Genomic DNA, 18,816 nt, shown 5'->3' with positions numbered 1-18,816 from the left:
TTTAGTATCAGGCTTTTTTCACCTTAGCATACTAGTTCTGAACTTTGGAAACCAACTTTTCTATACCAAATTACAATGTCAGTTCTTTTAATGGTTGAATTCAAGTTCTCTTTCAGCTGACCCAGCATCCTCCATCAATAAGAGGTATATAAAGGCTTCAAAAGTCTAGATTCCAATTCTTAGCTGATTTTCTTTGGCCACTCAGGGTAACCCAGATGGCCCCAGAGTACATAGACTGCAGCAATCAGAAATAATAAAAGATCTCTACTTTCAACATGTTTCTGACTTTGTTCCTCTATCTGGGGTGAATCAAGGTGACCCTTTTCACCTTGCAGCTGAAACTCTCCCTCTTACTGCAGTCTCCAATGGCTGGGGAAAGACATCTTAGTTTTTTTTTTTTTCCTTTTTATTAATTACTTTACTACCATTATTGTTGTATTTGAATGAAGGTTTCCAGAACAAACTAGCTTCTTATTAAACAATTAGTACATATATTTTGTGACATTGGTTACGAACCCCACGACATGGCAACACATTCCCTTCTTGACCTTGGGTTCCCAATCACCAGCTTTCCTGTCCCCTCCTGCCTTCTAGTCCTTGCCTCTGGGCCGGTGTGCCCCTTTAGTCTCCGTTTGTTTTATGGGCCTGTCTAATCTTTGGCTGAAGGGTAAACTTCAGGAGTGTCTTCATTACTGAGCTAAAAGGGTGTTCAGGGGCCATACTCTTGGGGTCTCTCCAGCCTCTGTCAGACCAGTAATCTGGTCTTTTTTGTGAGTTAAAAATTTGTTCTACATTTTTCTCCAGCTCTGTCCAGGACCCTCTATTGTGATCCCTGTCAGAGTAGTCAGTGGTGGTAGCCGGGCACCATCGAGTTGTACTGGACTCAGTCTGGTGGAGGCTCTGATAGTTGTGGTCCATTAGTAAGATGTCTTCTTAGTTTTATTTCCTTTGACTCACCATGTACCGGTTTGGTTTTAGTTCGTCTTTTTCAGCGCCATGTGAGATACCTACACCAAGACTCCTTGAGTCAGCTCATGAACGGCCCCATCAGAAAGAAGCTCAAAATTATTCCTGCGGATTACTCCTGGGGAGGTATTTATGTCACCTAATTAAATGTCGTATGTAGAGTTTGGGGGAGAAGAGAGATGCATATTCAAAGGCCTGAATTTGTAGAATGAGTTTTGTTGGTGGTGATGGTATGCAGGTAAACAGTATTATTTATTGTCTGCATTTTATAGGTGAAGAAACACATATGGACATAGTAAATGACATGTCAAAATTTGGTTTGAAAGAAGGGGTGGATGGGGAAAGAGATGAAACACGAATGGTTATGAGTTGATAATTGTTGAAATCAGGTGTGGGTATCTGAGAATGATAACACTCTTTTGTAGAAGTTTGAAAATTTTCCATAATAAAAAATTAAGATAAAAAAATCCATACTTAAAGCCCCAGTTGGTTGCAGGTGTGACTTCCAGGCAAAGGTCCTTTGCAGGGTGTCAGACACGCCCATGTCCTTGGACAATTTTTGACCAGTTCTCTTGCTGGCCTCCCCAAGCACCCTGATGCCAGGGCACCTAATGCATCCTGGTCTCAAGGCCCTGATTATAGGTATCCTCCCTGTTTGGTATGGCTGGGCAGGTTAGGGGACTACATTTTTGCAGGAGATCACTGATAGAGAAGACTCCCTTTGGCCCCAGATGTGTCTATGTATAGTCAAGGAAAAATAAGCTGTCCTTGGACAATATGCCCAGTGTCTTGAATTCTCGTTTGTAGCTAAGCATACATACTTGGAAGTTAGCAAGGCCTGAGTTCATATCCCAGATTTCCATTCTTTGAGTCTGGGCGTGTTTCTCAGCCTCTCTGAGCCTCATTTTCTTTACCCATCACATAAGGCTCCTCACCTTCCAGGCTAGTGATGAAGAAGTAGGATGTTGCTTGTAAAGTGCTTGCTTAGCAGAGCAGCTTGTGAATAAATGGAAACTGCTGTTGTTGTTTAATATGGTGTTGATGCTGATGATCAGGAATCCCACAGGAATCATTTGTTGCCTGGGGCTTGTCACCCACATGACTTTACCGAGGGCTAGCCCAGAATGGGAAGGCAGTGGTGGTTGAGCAGTAGAATTCTTGCCCTCCATGTAGGAGACCCAGGTTCAGTTCCTGGCCAGTGCACCTCACGTGCAGCCACCACTCGTCTGTCAGTGGAAGCTTGTGTGTTGCTATGATGCTAAACAGGTTTCAGTGGAGCGTCCAGACTAGGACAGACTGGGAAGAAAGGCCTGGTAACCTACTTCTGAAAATCAGCCAGGACCACAATAGTTCAATCCCCAACCAATCATAGGGATGGAGCAGGACCAGGTCCCATCACGTGTGGGGTCACCATGAGTCGGGAGCCAACTCCATGGCAGCTTGGAATGGAGGTATCTGATTTGGCTTTCTACCAAAGATGGCCTTACTTGTTCAGATCTTTAACCTTGGCTCTGGTGTTGATACTCAGCAAAGGAGGAAAATGAACATTGGCCCAAAGCCTGTGTTTCCCTGAGATGACCAGCCTAAATATTTTCTACACCTCTGCCTACCTCGTATGCATGGGCCGTAGCCTTCTCCAAGCTTCAGTTCCCCTGTAAAAATGGGATTGGCTATCATATCAAGCTCTTGGGTGACTAGACTGTATGCTGTTTGTGTTTCTGCTCCACTCTGGCATCTCAGGACCTGGATTTCTGGATTGATTAGTCCCTGGGTTGGTTTGTGAAGCATCTGCACAGGCCAAGCCCTTGCTGAGTGCCACACAGTAGTTACTTTTAGGTGCCGGAGCCAAGGACGCTGTCGGCTGAAAGGAGCCTCTTGTTCTGGTAGGTTCCGAGTTGCTACATTTATCCTTTCCCACGTACAGCTCAGGCTACAAATGTCTTCATGAACATGGAGGGAGACTTCATGAAGCCGGTCATCAGCATCGTGGACGAGTTGCTAGAAGCCGGGGTCAACGTGACCGTGTATAATGGACAGCTTGATCTCATCGTGGACACCATAGGTAGGAGCTGACCCTGAGGGGCATGTGGGGGCAGTTTCATGCATTGAGCTGGAAGGGAACAGGTATTAGGGTTGGCAGCATTAAATGCTAGGACTGAGGCCATTTCCTCTTATGTCCGTCTGCTCCTGGCCTTGACTTTTTGAAGACGGAGAAGCTGCTTGTGGCTGTGACCCTTCAGAGAAGCCTGAGCCCTTGCAGGTTTTGAGGCCCTTAGGTATCATTAAAAAAAAAAAGGAACAACACACCACCTCCACCACAAAGTACCATAAGAAAGAAAATATCTTCTTGACTGCTGGGCAGGTGCACTGTTTAATTGAGGGAAAACCTAGTGTGTGTGCAGTCTCAGAGTTAGAAGTTAAGCTTTTAAAGTGAATTAAAGCTAAACTCTACAGGACTCTACATCTGAGAACTCAGGGCCACCCATGTGCTCGCTTCTGATTTCAGTAGGGCCAGGGAGAGGCTCAGAGGCCGGGTTCTTAGAACCATTAGTCAGATGGAGGCACCGGATCTGGCAGGTGTGATATGTTTCTTGAAATCAGTAGGACTGAGTATTTTTATGACTTGTAAGCAAAGGGCACTAAGCACAGTTTGAAAAGATCCTGTGCTTTCCTGTGAACAGCTCAGGTGATCCAGGTTACCGTCTCCTCATCTGCGAGACTTCTCAGGCCTCCTGACTTACCCACCACCCTTCATGGAGTTCCCTGACTTTCTTCCTTAAAAGCATATCGCAGTGGGAGAGCCAGAGGCAGAAAAACAGTTAGGCTGGTAGATTTCTGCCAGTCGGCCTTGGCACTTAAAGACTGAACTGAGAACCCCAGCAGCAGCATCAATGGGAACTTGCTAGGAAGTTCTCAGCCCCACCCCAGGTCTGCTGAATCCAAATTTGCATTTTAATAAGACCCTGGGGGTAATTTTTATGTACCTTACAGTTTGGGAAGCACCAAGTTATAGGATCTAAATTTTTTTTTTTTTTTTCTGCTCCACCCTGCCATTAATGCCCAGCCTTTCTCCTTGTCCCTCTCTAGGTCAGGAGGCTTGGGTGCGGAAACTCAACTGGCCAGAGCTGTCCAGGTTCAGTCAGCTGAAGTGGAAAGCTCTATACAGCGACCCGAAATCTTCTCAAACATCTGCCTTTGTCAAGTCCTACAAGAACCTGGCTTTCTACTGGATTCTGGGAGCGGGGCACATGGTAAGAGTGCAAGTCAGCTTTTGTTCCGGACCTAAAATGGTACTGGGAGTGAAGCTCCCAGTCTAGAGAGGTAGTCAGGCAAATAGACTCTAATAACATGGAATAAGAAATGCTAAGGTGAGGGTTGGGCCAGGGAAAAGTACTGTGTTAGTTTCTTGTGAGTGCTGTAAAAAAAAATACCTCAGACTGGGTGGTTTAAAGCAACATAAATTTATTCTCTCACACTTCTGCAAGATAGAAGTCTAGAAGCAAGGTGTTGGCAAGGTTGGTTCCTTCTAAAAGCTCTGGGGAAGAGTGTGTTCCATGCTTTTCTCCAAGTTTCTGCTTCCTGCAATCCTTGGCGTTCCTTGGCTTGTCAGTCTCGGCCTCCATCACCACATGGTGTTCTTCCCTCTATGTCTCTCTGTCTCCGTGTCTTTCTCCTCTTCTTATACAACACCAGTCATATTGGATTGGGGCCCACCCTACTTCAGTATGGCCTCATGTTAACTAATGATATCTGCAAAGACCCTGTTTCCAAATAAGGTCACATTCACAGGTACGGGGGATCACAGATCAACCCATAACAGGTAGCCAGGCCAGACTTGGACATCTGAAAGATTGGGCCCTAAAGTTAGGGGAGTTAGCTACGTAAAGGGGGCTGGGAGCAAGAGTGTAGCTGGCCCACAGCCAGAAGAGCCTCCAGAGAGCTGAGGCCTTGGGAGGGACAGTGACCAAAGAGGAGACTGAAAGGGGGACTTTGTGTAACATGCTAAGAATTCAGACTTTATCCTAAGGGCAATAGGGCACCATTGAGGGGTTTTAAGCAAAGGAGTAAAATAGCAGATTTGTCTAAGAAATTGAATTCTGGCAGCAGAGGGGATGGAAGAGGCTATTATGGTAACCCAGAACGGAGATGAGAGGATGGATGTGATAAAGTGTAAGAAGAGGGAGATGACAGGACTTGGAAACTGTTTGGGGTAAGGAAGAAATGAAGGGTGGCTTCCTGGTTTTCACTCCAGCATCGTTCTCTGGGATAGGGTGGCAGTTTGCTATATGAGGTGAGTTTGAATTACTTGTAGAACAGCCAAGTCGGATGTCAATAGGCAGCTGAGTAAATACAGTCAGAACACTATATCTATAAGCAGTGTGTATGGATCTGGACTCAAGATACATAATTGTCCCTGGAAACAGAGATTTGGAGGTCAGATGTGGACATGGCTAGGACACGGCCCTGGGAAGCACCAAAAGAGAGCCACAAATGAGCCTGAGAAAAGAGCAGCTGGAGAAGTAGGAGGGAAACCGGGTACATGAGACCTCCCCGAAGGAGAGAGGGCTTGCTTGGAGAAAGAGGAAGGGGCCCACAAGTGTCAAATGCTGCTGAGAACTCAGATAAAGGACTAAACTTAAGCAATGAATTGGTTACACCGATATCTTTAGAAACCAGGGCACGCATTTTTAGTGGAGTGTCAGGCTCAAGCCGGAATGGAAAGGCTGGAGAAAATAAATGAGCAATGAGCGAGAGAAGACAACTTCCTTTAAGAAATTAGAAGGAAGTTATCCACCCTTTTAAGAAATTTGATCTGAAGAGAGAGTGAGCAAGGTGACTGGATACAGGGCTAAGAGAGCTTTTTTTTTTTTTATGGCTCTAGGTATCTGAGTACTTTCAATATCAACTGGGTAAAGGCTAGTAGGAAGTCTTAGAGGAAAAAAATATATATATATATTACTAGAGAGAGGTTCCTGCCAAGGCAGGTGGGAGGGGAAAGGAGCCCGAGCTAACCGCACGCTCACGTGCTCCACGGAGTTCAGGCCCATTTCCTCTGGGTCTGTCACATATGGAATAAGAGACAGCCTTAAAATAACCCTTGGAGACTGTATTAAATCATGCCAAACCACTTCCCCTTTAATTGATTAAGTGTCCTTTTTTTTTTTTTAATTTAAATTTATTTATTGTGCTTTAAGTGAAAGTTGACAAATCAAGTCAGTCTGTCACACAAAAAGTTACACACACCTTGCTGTGTACTCTTAGCTGCTCTCCCCCTAATGAGACAGCACACTTCTCCTCTCCACCCTGTATTCCCCATGTCCCTTCAACTAGCTCCTGTCTCCCTCTGCCCTCTCATCTCCCCTCCAGACAGGAGCTGCCCACATAGTCTCATGTGTCTCCTTGAGCCAAGAAGCTCACTCCTCACCAGTATCATTATCTGTCTTATTGTCTAGTCCAATCCCTGTCTGGAGAGTTGGTTTTAGGAATGGTTCCAGTCTTGGCCTAACAAAGGAACTGGGACTGTGACCTCCAGGGTCCCTCAAGTCTCAGACCGTTAAGCCTGGTGTGTTTATGAGAATTTGAGATCTGTATCCCAATGTTTGATTGTGTCTTTTGATGAGTATGTGCCATCCTGCCTGTCCCTTCTGGAGACTCTTGCTTGACAGGAGAGTCAAGGACAGGAGGTACCTGAGGGAGTTCTGCAGCCATGGCATTTCGGAGCTTGGACACCATCTTCTCTACCCTCTCTTTGTGAAGGAGAAACTGAGGCCCCTGCCTCTCCCTCTTTTGGTGGTGTGTGGGGAACCCACCAGGCGCTCCTTGGAAACTCTGTGGGGCAGTTCTACTCTGTCCTGTAGGTCACTATGAGTCAGAATCGACTGGACGGCGGTGGCTTTGGTTTTTTTTTGATTTTTCTTTTAGGGAGGAGTTTGTTAAAAGAAATTATTTTAAGGATCTGAGGGAAAGCAAAAGAAAGCTGAATAACAATACAAAAATAACAGTACAAAAATCACACTAAGCTGGTTGGCTGGTTGGTCTATTTGTATTTGTTTACAGCTTTCCTGTTAGCTTCCTTCTTGGGCTCTTTTCCATTCCATTCCCCATCTGGGATTCCTCCTACACAGAAAATCCTTTAAAATGTTTAGAGTCATCCCGCTACCTTGCACAGGCTGGGTCCCAGTGACATAAGCCACTTTAGAGAAAGAAATTGATCCGCCCTAAATGGAGTAGAAGGTTCTTTCCTAAATCCCAGCTTCTCCAGGGTCCCTTCCATCCCACACAGTCAGGACTCAGAAGAGTGTATTGTCCATCCCAAAGGTCGTTTCACAGAAGAAACTTTCTCTTTAAGGAATGCACCCAGGTACAGTGTCCTCAGGTATTACCCGAGTCCAGCCCCAGGAATAGGACAGGGAGCACTAACGCAATGCTGCTCGGTTCTAGGTTCCCTCTGACCAGGGGCATATGGCTCTGAAGATGATGCGACTGGTGACTCAGCAAGAATAAAAAGGACTGGCCTGGAGGTGAGCTGGCTTGGCCTTGAGACACAGAAGCTGAACCAAGGGCCCTGGAAGCTGTAGGCATCCCTGCTCTTCCCTGAACCTGACTTGTGGAGCTGTGATTGTGAAGGTTCATGCCAGCCGCCACAGAGCGCAAAGGCATTGCTCTCTGGCCACTTGGAAATCATTTCTGCTGCATAGAAGACCTAAGATTTCTTAAATGGATTTGTTTTAATCAAAATGAAGGGTTTTAATAGATTAACTTTTTCTCTGTACAAAAGCAAATCATGTGAATTGTAGAAAAAGTGGGAAATCCAGGTAAGCAAAGAACAAAATAAACACCTATATCCCCTTTCCAGGGTTAAGCACTGTTCTCCCTTTCGTGGATAATCCTTGCAGATTTTTTTGCTATGTACCATACATATATATTTTTTACAAAAATGGAATCCTTTCTGTATACGTTATTTTACTAATTTGTTCTCTTGTCGGTATGTCCTAAACACTTTCTCATGTCAATAAATATCCTTCCGTAACATTTTTAATGGCTGCTGAGCATTCCATTTTATGGCAGTACCATAATTTATTTATCAAGCATCCCACCGTTTCCCATTAGTCGCTAGCTAATGTGACCGGTACTCTGGTGAGTCATCCTGATAGTTACATTTTTATGCACATCCTTATTATTTCCTTACAATTAATTCCTAAAAGTATAATTGTCTAGTCAAAGGATTGTCAGATTTCTTTAAAATAAAAAAAGGAATATGTAAATAATTCATTAAATAATCCTGCTCATTGTGTAATAGAAGGATTAAAACCCAAACTAAACCTGTTGCCTGTGAGTCGATTTCGACTCATGGCAACCCCATGTGTTACGGAGTAAAACGGCTTCATAGGGTTTTCTTGGTTATAATCTTTATGGGAGAAGATCTCCAGGCCTTTCTTCCACGGAGCTGCTGAGTGGATTCAAACTACCAACCTTTAGGTCAATGTCGTTGTTGTGTGCCATCCAGTTGATTTTCGCCTCATAGCGACCCGGTATGACAGAGTAGAACTGCCCCATAGGGTTTTCTAGGCTGTAATCCATACATGAGCAGATCACCAGGTCTTTTCTCCCACGGAGCATCTGGTGGGTTCAAATCGCCAACCTTTCAATTAACAGCTGAGCACTTAACTGTTATACCATGAGGGCCCCCTTTTAGGTTAGTAATGAAGTGCAAAAGGAGCCCTGGTGGCGCAGTAGTTAAGCGCTCAACTGCTCACCGAAAGGTTGACGGTTTGAACTCATCGGCCACTTTGTGAGAGAAAAGACTTGGCAATCTGCCTCCCATAAAGATTACAGCCTAGAAAACCCTATGAGGCAATTCTACTTGGTCGCATTGGTCGGAATCAGCTAGATGGCAACAGGAAGTCAAGTGCGAACCATTTATGCCAGCCAGGGACCTAATACAACCGTAGGAGGATTACCCATCGCTAGGTAATCCACCTTCTGCTCAAGAACTGACATGGGTTTCGGTTCTTCCTCTTGGGCTCCAGCTCGTGTTTGTGCATTCCAGTTTGTTCACATCCCGCCTCCCACCCCCATCTTACATCTGCCTTCCCTTCGCAACTGTGTACCCCATGGACTTCAAGCCCCAGCTTTAGATTTGAAGACAACTTCCTTACAGAGACTGCTTAACCAGCCTCCACAATTGTGTGAGATCAAATCCCTGTAACAAATTCATATATACATACAGATGTTGTTGTTGTCATCGTCATTAGGTGCCGTCGAGTCGGTTCCTACTCATAGCAACCCTGTGTACAACAGAACAAAACACTGCCCCCCCGTGCCATCCTCACAACCGTTGTTCTGCTTGAGCCCATTGTTGCAGCCACTGTGTCAGTCCATCTCACTGAGGGTCTTCCTCTCTTTCACTGACCCTCTGCCAGGCATGATGCCCTTCACCAGGGACTGGTCCCTCCTTATAACATGTCAGAACGACGTGACATGAAGCCTTACCATCCTGGCTTCTAAGAACAATTTTGGCTGTGCTTCCCCGAAGACAGATTTGTTCATTCTTCTGGCAGTCCATGGGATATTCAATATTCTTCACCAAAACCATAATTCAAAGGTACCCATTCTTCTTCAGTCTTTCTTATTCATTGCCCAGCTTTCACATGCATTTGAGGCAATTGAAAATACCATGGCTTGGGTCAGGAGCACCTTAGTCCTCAAAGTGACATCTTTGCTTTTTTGACATTTTAAAGAGGTCTTTTTTTTTTTTTTTTTGCAGCAGATTTGCCCAATGCAGTATGTCATTTAATTTCTTGACTGCTGCTTCCATGGGCATTGATTGTAGATCCAAGTAAAATGAAGACCTTGACAAATTCTGTTTGTCATGATGTTATTTATTGGTCTAGTTATGAGAATTTTTGTTTTCTTCATCAGTAAGTGCTTCAAGTCCTGCAGATATACCTGTATATGTATCCTAGTGGTTGATTGATACAGTACTTGGTGCCAGAGTGGAACAGAATCTTACAAATAAATTTCCTGAATTAATTTTGGGTTTTCTGGAATTGGTTCTCTGATAAAATCAGACTTAAAGGCATTAATGACCCAGTTTCCAATGAAAAAGAGAGCACTGGCGGTCTGTGAAGGAAACCTTGGTAGCATAGTGGTTAAGAGCTATAGCTGCTAACCAAAAGGTCGGCAGTTCAAATCCACCAGGCACTCCTGGGAAACCCATGGGGCAGTTCTCCTCTGTCCTTCAGGGTTGCTATGAGTTGGAACCAACTCGATGGCAATGGGTTGGTGGTCCATGGGATCCAGTGACAAAACAGTTGCTTGAATTATCACCTTTAGATACCTGTAATCAAATACCTGTAGATAGCAAGGCCCTGGGTGACCAAGTATTTTCTGCCATAGAACATTGTAGTGAAAATAAGAAGGATCATAAGGGGAAAGGAGCCCTGGTGACGCAGTGGTTAAAGCACTTGGCTGCTAACCGGAAGGTCGGTGGTTTGAACCCACCAGTTATTCCACGAGAGGAAGATGTGGCAGTCTGCTTCCATAAAGATTACAGCCTTGGAAACCCTATGGGGCAGTTCTACCCTGTCCTATAGGGTTGCTGTGAGTTGGAATTGACTCGACGGCAATGAGGTTGTTTTATAATGGGGAAAGAAAATGATGAGCTCAGGACCTTTAATTTTTAATTCTCAGCTCAAGTTGTACATAAAAGACTTATCTTCTATTACCGCCCTGAAGGAAGCAGTTAGCTCCTGTAGTTGCAAGACAGATTTATAACTAGACCCAAAGTCCATTCCTGCTGGTGGCTGAATGTGAGGAAAGAGTTAGCAAGTCTGTAAGAGAACCATGACTGATCCTTGGCCAACCCCTGGGAATGTGACCCTTGAAGTACTGCTTGTCTTAGTGATTGATGCTTTTGTTATATTCACCTGGAGCAATGAACCATGCCATACGTACAGTCTCTTTGGGTTGCTTTGCACAAACACTTAGATTGGTGACACACATTTGATTTCATTGTTGGGGTTCTGAGTTTCAGTTGCTATCGTTGGGTACATAACAGGTTATACCTGTGTGACCAGCTCCCCTTCAACCCTGAGAGTGAAATGGGCTTCCTTGGGCAGATTTACTCAACACATGTACCTGTACTTTGCCGGTTAGAGAGAGCATTCCTGTCTCCCCATGGACAAGAAAGAACTTTAGAAACCTCTCTTGGACCTTTCTGGCCCCACCAATGCTTATATTTTTCCTGCGCTTTTGCTTTATATCATTTGCTGTGAAAAATCGTAACTATGAGCATAAGATGCTGTAGAGTCTTATGAATCCTTCTGGTGAAACGTTGAATGAAAACACGAATTACAACACAAATTCAATTTCCAACCTTGCAGGGTCTCTGGTTAAAGTTGGGGCATTGGTTGGGAAGGAATGCAATTCTGATCATTGGGCTGGGTTCTCTGGGACAATTCTAACCAAGTGGAGATCTCAAATCATTTGACAATAGGAACAGCCCTCCCATCACTGCCTGAGGAGGTTATCCTCCTCTTGCCCAAAATCCTACAATCAATTCCTAGACTTGCTCATGGCCCATATTCCTACATTGTTGTTGTTGTTAGGTGCTGTCAAGTCGGTTCCAATGCATAGCAACCCTGTGCACAACAGAATGAAATACTGCTCGGTCCCGCGCCATCCTTACAATTGTTGTTATGCTTGAGCTAATTGTTGCAGCCACTGTGTCAATCCACCTCATTGAGGGTCTTCCTCTTTTCCACTAACTCTGTACTTTGCCAAGCATGATGTCCTTCAGGGACTGATCCCTCCTGACAACACGTCCAAAGTATATAAGACGTAGTCTCACCGTCCTTGCTTCTAAGCAGCATTCTGGTTGTACTTCTCCCAAGACTGATTTGTTCTTCCTTTTGGCAGTCCATGGTATATTCAATATTCTTCACCAACACCACAATTCAAAGGTGTCAGTTCTTCTATCTTCCTTATTCATTGTCCAGCTTTCACATGCATATGATACAATTGAAAATACCGTGTCTTGGATCAGACGCACCTTAGTCTTCAAGGTGACACCTTTGCTTTTCAATACTTTAAAGAGGTCCTTTGCAGCAGATTTACCCAATGTAACACGTCTTTTGATTTCTCGGCTGCTGCTTCCATGGCTGTTGATTGTGGATCCAGGTAAAATGAAATCCTTGACAACTTCAATCTTTTCTCCGTTTATCATGATGTTGCTCATTGATCCAGTTGTGAGGATTTTTGTTTTCTTTATGTTGAGGCTGAAGGCTGCGGTCTTTGATCTTCATTAGTAAGTGCTTCAAGTCTTTTTCACTTACAGCAAGCTAGGTTGTGTCATCTGCATAATGCAGGTTGTTAATGAGTCTTCCTCCAATCCTGATGTCCAGTTCTTCATCATATAGTCCAGCTTCTCTTATTATTTACTCAGCATACAGATTGAATAGGTATGGTGAAAGGATACAACCCTGACGCACACCTTTCCTGATTTTAAACCAATCAGCATCCCCTTATTCTGTCCGAACAACTGCTTCTTGATCTATGTAAAGGTTCCTCATGAGCACATTTAATGTTCTGGAATTCCCGTTCTTCGCAATGTTATCCATAATTTGCTATGATCCACACAGTCGAATGCCTTTGCATAGTCAATAAAACACAGGTAAACATCCTTCTGGTGTTCTCTGCTTTCAGCCAGGATCCATCTGACATCAGCAATGATATCCCTGGTTCCACGGCCTCTTCTGAAACCAGCCTGAATTTCTGGCAGTTCCCTGTCAGCATACTGCTGCAGCTATTTTTGAATGATCTTCATTCCTACATTACATTCTCTTAACTGACACCTCTGGCTTCATGGGGAATTCCCTATGATCAGTTGCCTGAGGAAGAAAAAAGCCTTGGGCTTTTCTGCATGGTAGGCACACCTCACTGCAAGTGGACAGTATAGCACTATGGCCCTACCCTGAGATAGTTCTGAAAGATGGTGGTGAAGGGAGATCCTCCCAGTGGGCAGAGCTTGGAGCAGTGCACCTAATTGTTTATTTGCATCTACATTTGGGAGATTTGGAGGGTGGAAGTGAAGCAGCAGCTATTCAGTAGCTTATACCTGCGGCCTTTTAGCTGCTGACTCACCTCGTTAGCAGTTAGGCCTACAATATTCCATCTTCCCTTGGGACCCCCTAAAGTTTCTCCGGCTTCTGGGCCACATGAGTGTGTTCACCTCTGCCCGAGAACTATTGACTTTCAGTCTGTCCTCATGGACTCCATCTTGTGCTTGTGGGATTCAGATTGTTCTTACTCTTCCCCACTTTACATCCACCGTTCCTTCCTTCCTGCCTACCTCCCTGTGTACTTCAATCTCCAGCCCCAGAGTTGAGACAACAGCCTCACAGAGACTGCTTAGCCAGCTAACACACTGCGTAAGTCAAATCCCTTTAACACACACACACACACACCTATTTCTCTGATTGCACTTTGCCTGATAACAGTTATTTAAACTTAATTATATTTAATGGATTCAAATCTCCCCATAACTGGAATCCTTGCATATTTGATGTCTTTCTGTTGCCTACATATACGAGCAACGACTTGATCAGATCTAGAACTTTTGAGTCACATCTTTCCTTTGCTGTCTGCATCTAATGTTCCTGAGAAATTTGAAACAAACTTGACCTTTTTTTTTTAAATTTTTGTCACATTTTTATTTTAACACCTGGCTGCTGCAAAATTCTTTGTTTAATCTTCCAAATTAATAACTTCAGGTGGTTATGTTGATGTTTATAGTTTTTGATTAATTTCACTCGATATATAGTGAGCTTTTTGGTTCACAGGTTCAGATCTTCAGTTCAGTGACATTTTCCAGTACGGGTAGTCCCCGACTTACGACTGGACTCCATCTTTAAGTTGGTTCTGATGTAAGTTGAATATCTTTTTCTTTTTTTTCATTTTCATTATTATTGCCTTTGCTATCAGTATCTTTATAAATCCGATCTTTATTTGTCTCTGGGGATTGGAAACATTACATATAAACTTACAGATATATTTTAATATGTACATACCAAAACCAAACCCATTACTGTTGAGTCAATTCCAACTTATAGTAACCCTATAGGACAAAGTGGAACTGCCCCATAGGGTTTCCAAAGAGTGGCTGGTGGATTTGAACTGCCAGCCTTTTGGTTAGCAGCCTGAGCTTTTAACTACTGCGCCACCTGGGCTCCAATACATACATAAATACACAAATCTTAAAAAAAAAAAAAAGTCATAAGTGTGGTTCATCGTAACGCGAATATGTCGTAAGTCGGGGAATACCTGTATATATTGGACTGTTGTTTCAAGTGCCTTTTCCCCACTTCTTTGTCCTTTAGCTTTTATTCTGGATGCTTTTCCCCAAGACTGTCATCAGCACCACTACTTCAATTTCTCATAGCGTTAACTCTACACTTTGATGTTTCTAAAGTGCTTTTAATTTCTGTAATTATCCTTCTCCGTAATTTATTTTCCCTACTTAGGCCAGCTGCTGTTTCACTTTATTACTGTTGTCTTTTCTTCTCCTTTTTAATTTCTTATTCCATGGACTCTGTTTGCTTTACTTTTTGTTTGTTTTTTTGAGAGGAAACAAAATATTTGTAGTTTAAATATTTCTTTGGTTTCCTAATGCAAACTTTCCAAGGAATGTTCCTCATCTATCTTTTGTCCTTCCTGTTAATTTCCTCCATGTTAGTTGCAGTTCCGTTTTTTTGCATGTTTATCTGTTTGTTTTTATGCTTACAGTGTCTTTGAATGAGGGCAATGATCAAATTTTCTATTCTGTTTATCTGGTTATTTTCCAGATTGACCTTGTAGTTCTTATTCACGATATTGTGGATTTCTGTGGTCTGTTTACTCTTTCAGTTGCCTAATGGGAGTAGATGCTTACATCTTGGGCAATAATTTTTGGAACCTTATTCCTGGTGGCCTATTTGGAGGACATAGCCCTGGTGGCATGAACAGTTAAGTGCTCTGCTGATATGTGAAAGGTTGGTAATTGTCTTAGGATGGATTCTCTAGAGAAGCAAAACCAGTAATGCGTATAAATATATAGAGAGAGATTTATCTTAAGGAAACAGCTCATGCGGTTATAGGGATTGGAACGCCCCAAGTCCTTGGATCAGGAGATAGTCCTTTCCTGGAGCTACAGAAGCTGATGAACCCAAGATGATCAGGGATCCCTCTCACAAGTTGTGACAGTTGAGGAATCCCCAAGGTTGGCAGGCAAGACTGCAGGGTTTCTCCTGAGTCAGCTGCAGGGTCTGGCGAACCCAAGATAGGCAGGTCGGGGAGCAGGACTCTTGCTCACACGCCGTGAAGATTGGCGAATCCCAAGGTGGACAGGTAAGCTGCTAGCTCAAGTCCCAAGAATCAGAGGTCAGACAAGAGACAGCTGTTGGATCCAGAACAAGCCAACAACCTTTGCAAGAAGAGCAGGGAAAAGGAAGTAGATGGTGGAAGGCAGAGAGACGAAGGCTGAGGGGGTGATTAGCCGCCACAGGCCCCACCCCCCTGGTACCACTTAGCAAATTCCATCATGGCGGTGATCACATATCAGATTTCAACAGGAAAGTGATCACAAAATTATACAACTGCCAAAACACTGAGAATCATGGCCCAGATAAGCTGTCACACAATCTTAACCATCACAGTGATTCAAACCCACTTAGCAGCTCCACAGGAGAAAGACCTGGTAATCTGCTTCCCTAAAGATTACAGCTAAGAAAACCCTATGGGGCAGTTCTACTCTGTCACGTCAGGTCATTATGAGTTGAAATCGACTCGATGGCACCTAACAACAACAGCAGCTTAGTGTTTGAGTCAAAATGCACTTGCTAATTCCCAATCCCAGTCATGACCTTGGACCAGCCATCCAAGGGAAAGTGTGTAGGGGAGATTCTGCCTCCCATTCATTCCAAGTGGAGAGGGAAAGAGAATAACCAAATCCCCATCCCAGCACCTATACTAGGTTGGCTCTACCCAGTCAGGAAATGCAGTTCAACATCTGTGGCCCACTATGATGGGTATTGTGAATTAGTTCTTTCACCCTCCAGCCCACCCTCATAGGGTACCTTCCTGGGCTCTCAAGGCTGGACAGCCAAAAACTATATTCACAGGCTCCTTTGCAGTTAGGGTTTTGGTTGCAGAAAAGGTAGAAATTAAATAGAGGCCAGCTTACCAACCATTTTTTATTTCCTACTGGCAAGCTGGGTTGTGGAAACATGAGAATGTTCTGCAACAATGTTCCTGAATCCATTCTTCCTGAGTATCAAGAGACTGTTGTGGTGGCAGCTTCTTGGCTGAGGTCTCCTGATCCCTAACTTGCAGCTTTGGAGGTATATGTTAAATCAGTAGCTCCAGCGGAGGGCTCTAGTAGTGGGCCCATCCTTCCATGTTCTTGGAGTCATTCCTGGAGGTCTTTTCCTAGGCCTGCTCTTCCAGTCCTTCTAGTCCTAGTCCTTCCAATGATTTTGTAAGAGCTTAATACTTGATATTAAATCTTTTACTACCCCAATATCTAGAATGCTTTCTATTTCCTGCACTGAACCCTAATGAATACACCCATCCATCAGGGAATTCATCCTTACTGGGGAGGATTAAAGGATGGTACAAGAAGCTAAGAGCATTGAGGGAAGATCTCTCCCTGAAAACCAGAAACAGGGAAGGAGCATTTCCTTCTCTCCACACCCCAACATCACACTTTCCATGAGCCCTGCCTACTGAAATACCTCCTAGTGGTATTTCCCCAACCTAGCCACTTCCTTACTCATCTTTCAGGTCTCAGCATAACCATGACCCTCTCCAAGAAGGCTCCCTGATCCCTAGACTAGGTTAGGACCCCCTTCATTCCCTCTCATAGAACTCTATGCACACTTTGTAATCAGTCTACTTTTGATTATGCACTTGTGTCCCTGATACATAGTCGTCGTTGTTTTAGCTGCCATCAAATCACCCCTGAGTCGTGGCAACCCCATGTGTTACAGAGTACAACTGCTCCATAGGGTTTTCTTGGCTGCAATCTTTACAGAAGTGGTTTGCCAGGCCTTTCTTCCACAGAACCACTGGGTGGGTTTGCACCACCACCCTTTATGTTCACAGCTGATTATAAATCACTTCCACCACCTAGGCTGCCACATCTTTCTCCCAATGAGCAGCTGGTGGGTTCAAACCCTTGACCCTTCAGTTAGCAGCTGAGCACTTTAACCACTGTGCCAGCAGGGCTCCATGGTACATAGTAGGCTCTCAGTATTCATTAGTTAACTGAATGACTGGCATTACAGTGTGAGAATGGAGGAATGAACACAATGGACTTCCTCCAAACTGTGAAGTGTAGTCACTGAGCTGCATTCTTGTCCTCCTTGGGCTTGGTCTCTTGCAGGCTCCTGCCTCCCTCATTTACCTAGACTGGGATTTCAACATTCAGCAGTGACACCACCTTTTGCCTTATCTGTTCATTAAAATTTACCACACTTTTTCATTTTAGAACTTTGGGCTTTTCTTTTGTGCTACTTTCTCCAACTCTCTTGGCAGATGTTGTTCACTGTAGTGAAATTTGTGGGAGCAGTGCCTTCATTGCAAGAAGAGGAGTGGCATTTCCCACAAGTGCTTGTGAGCCTGACTTAGGGTTGTCTTTTGCAAGGTTAATCAGATTTTATGGAGGTCCATATCTATGCTGTAGAGTAGATAATCAAACAAATTGTAGATTGAATGTGACAAAATGAAAAGACTTCTCTGCCTTAAAATGGATTGTCTTAGGTCATAGATCACTTCAGCTACCTGGATGAGCCTTTTCTGTCTGCACTCCCCACCTGTGCCACTGGTCCCAGGTTACTGAGCCTCTCTGTGCTCACGGGGCACCTAGCACACAGTCTCTTGCCTAGGACTTACTCCCTTGTAGCACCATTACCTGTTTTCTCGTCTGTTTCCACCACCAGGCTACAGGGCTCTTCAGGGAACATAGCCTGCTTCTGTATCTTTCCATCCCCAGTGCCTGACACAGAGAGGGCACTTGGTAAACATTCATTGAACCGAACTAAATTGTGAGCATCACATTGGGAGCCTGGAGCCTACCTAAAAAATAGAGAAGTGCGTTTCCAGTGTATAGCTTCCAGTATCATTTGGGACTTTGGTGATGTCAGGCTTCCCTTTAGCCGTGCAATCCATCCCAGACGTTGATGAGGCTCCCTTAATGAAGAATGGTTCCCATGGCCTTTCACACATCTCTCTCCTCCCCTTGAGGCCTTAGATGGGTTTTTGGCAGGTGCACATCCATTATATCATCCAGAGAGTTATGTCTGTTAGGCATTTGGCATTGCCAAACTTTAAATCAAACTTGAGTTGCATTTTTTCCATTATCTCGTTAGGGTCTTTTTTTTCTCATTAGGGTCTTGATGGGGAGTTTCACAAAAGTGGGAAAAACTACCCAAATCTTGAAGCTGTTGACAGAACAAGCAGGAGAGGTCCTGGATAGAATGGGAGAAAAATGGAGAATAAAATTCAAATTCCTAAAAAAGGCCAGACCTACTGGATAGATAAAGACTAGAGGAACTCCTGAAACTACCATCGTAAGATACCCTTTGAACTTGGCACTGAAGCTATTCCTGGAGGTCACCTTTCAGTCAAATAATAGATTAGTTTATAAAATAAACCGTATCACTCATGAGTAATGTGCTCCTTTAAACCATCAACTATATGAGACCAAATAGTCAACATTTACCCAAAAGCAAAGATGACAAAGTAAAGAGGGGAAGGGAAACTAGATCAATAATGAGAATGCTTACACCTTGTGAAAATTGTAATCAATATCAC

General features: G+C 44.0%; 1 protein-coding gene across 1 annotated transcript in view; it reads left to right on the top strand.

Annotated features, from left to right (window-relative positions):
* Window positions 1-8,025, top strand: part of SCPEP1 (serine carboxypeptidase 1) — a 28,517-nt gene extending 20,492 nt beyond the window's left edge. Inside the window, exons 10-13 of the mRNA XM_049861311.1 lie at window positions 979-1,092; window positions 2,891-3,028; window positions 4,054-4,217; window positions 7,408-8,025. Coding sequence (XP_049717268.1) covers window positions 979-1,092; window positions 2,891-3,028; window positions 4,054-4,217; window positions 7,408-7,470 — 479 coding nt within the window. The 3' untranslated portion in view covers window positions 7,471-8,025. The remainder of the gene's footprint in view (window positions 1-978; window positions 1,093-2,890; window positions 3,029-4,053; window positions 4,218-7,407) is intronic.
* Window positions 8,026-18,816: the final 10,791 nt, after the last annotated feature.

Source organism: Elephas maximus, chromosome 19 (assembly GCF_024166365.1).
Source record: "Elephas maximus indicus isolate mEleMax1 chromosome 19, mEleMax1 primary haplotype, whole genome shotgun sequence".
Lineage (NCBI taxonomy): Eukaryota > Metazoa > Chordata > Mammalia > Proboscidea > Elephantidae > Elephas > Elephas maximus.
The sequence above is the reverse complement of the archived record's forward strand: the minus strand, read 5'-3'. Positions and strand labels throughout refer to the sequence as shown.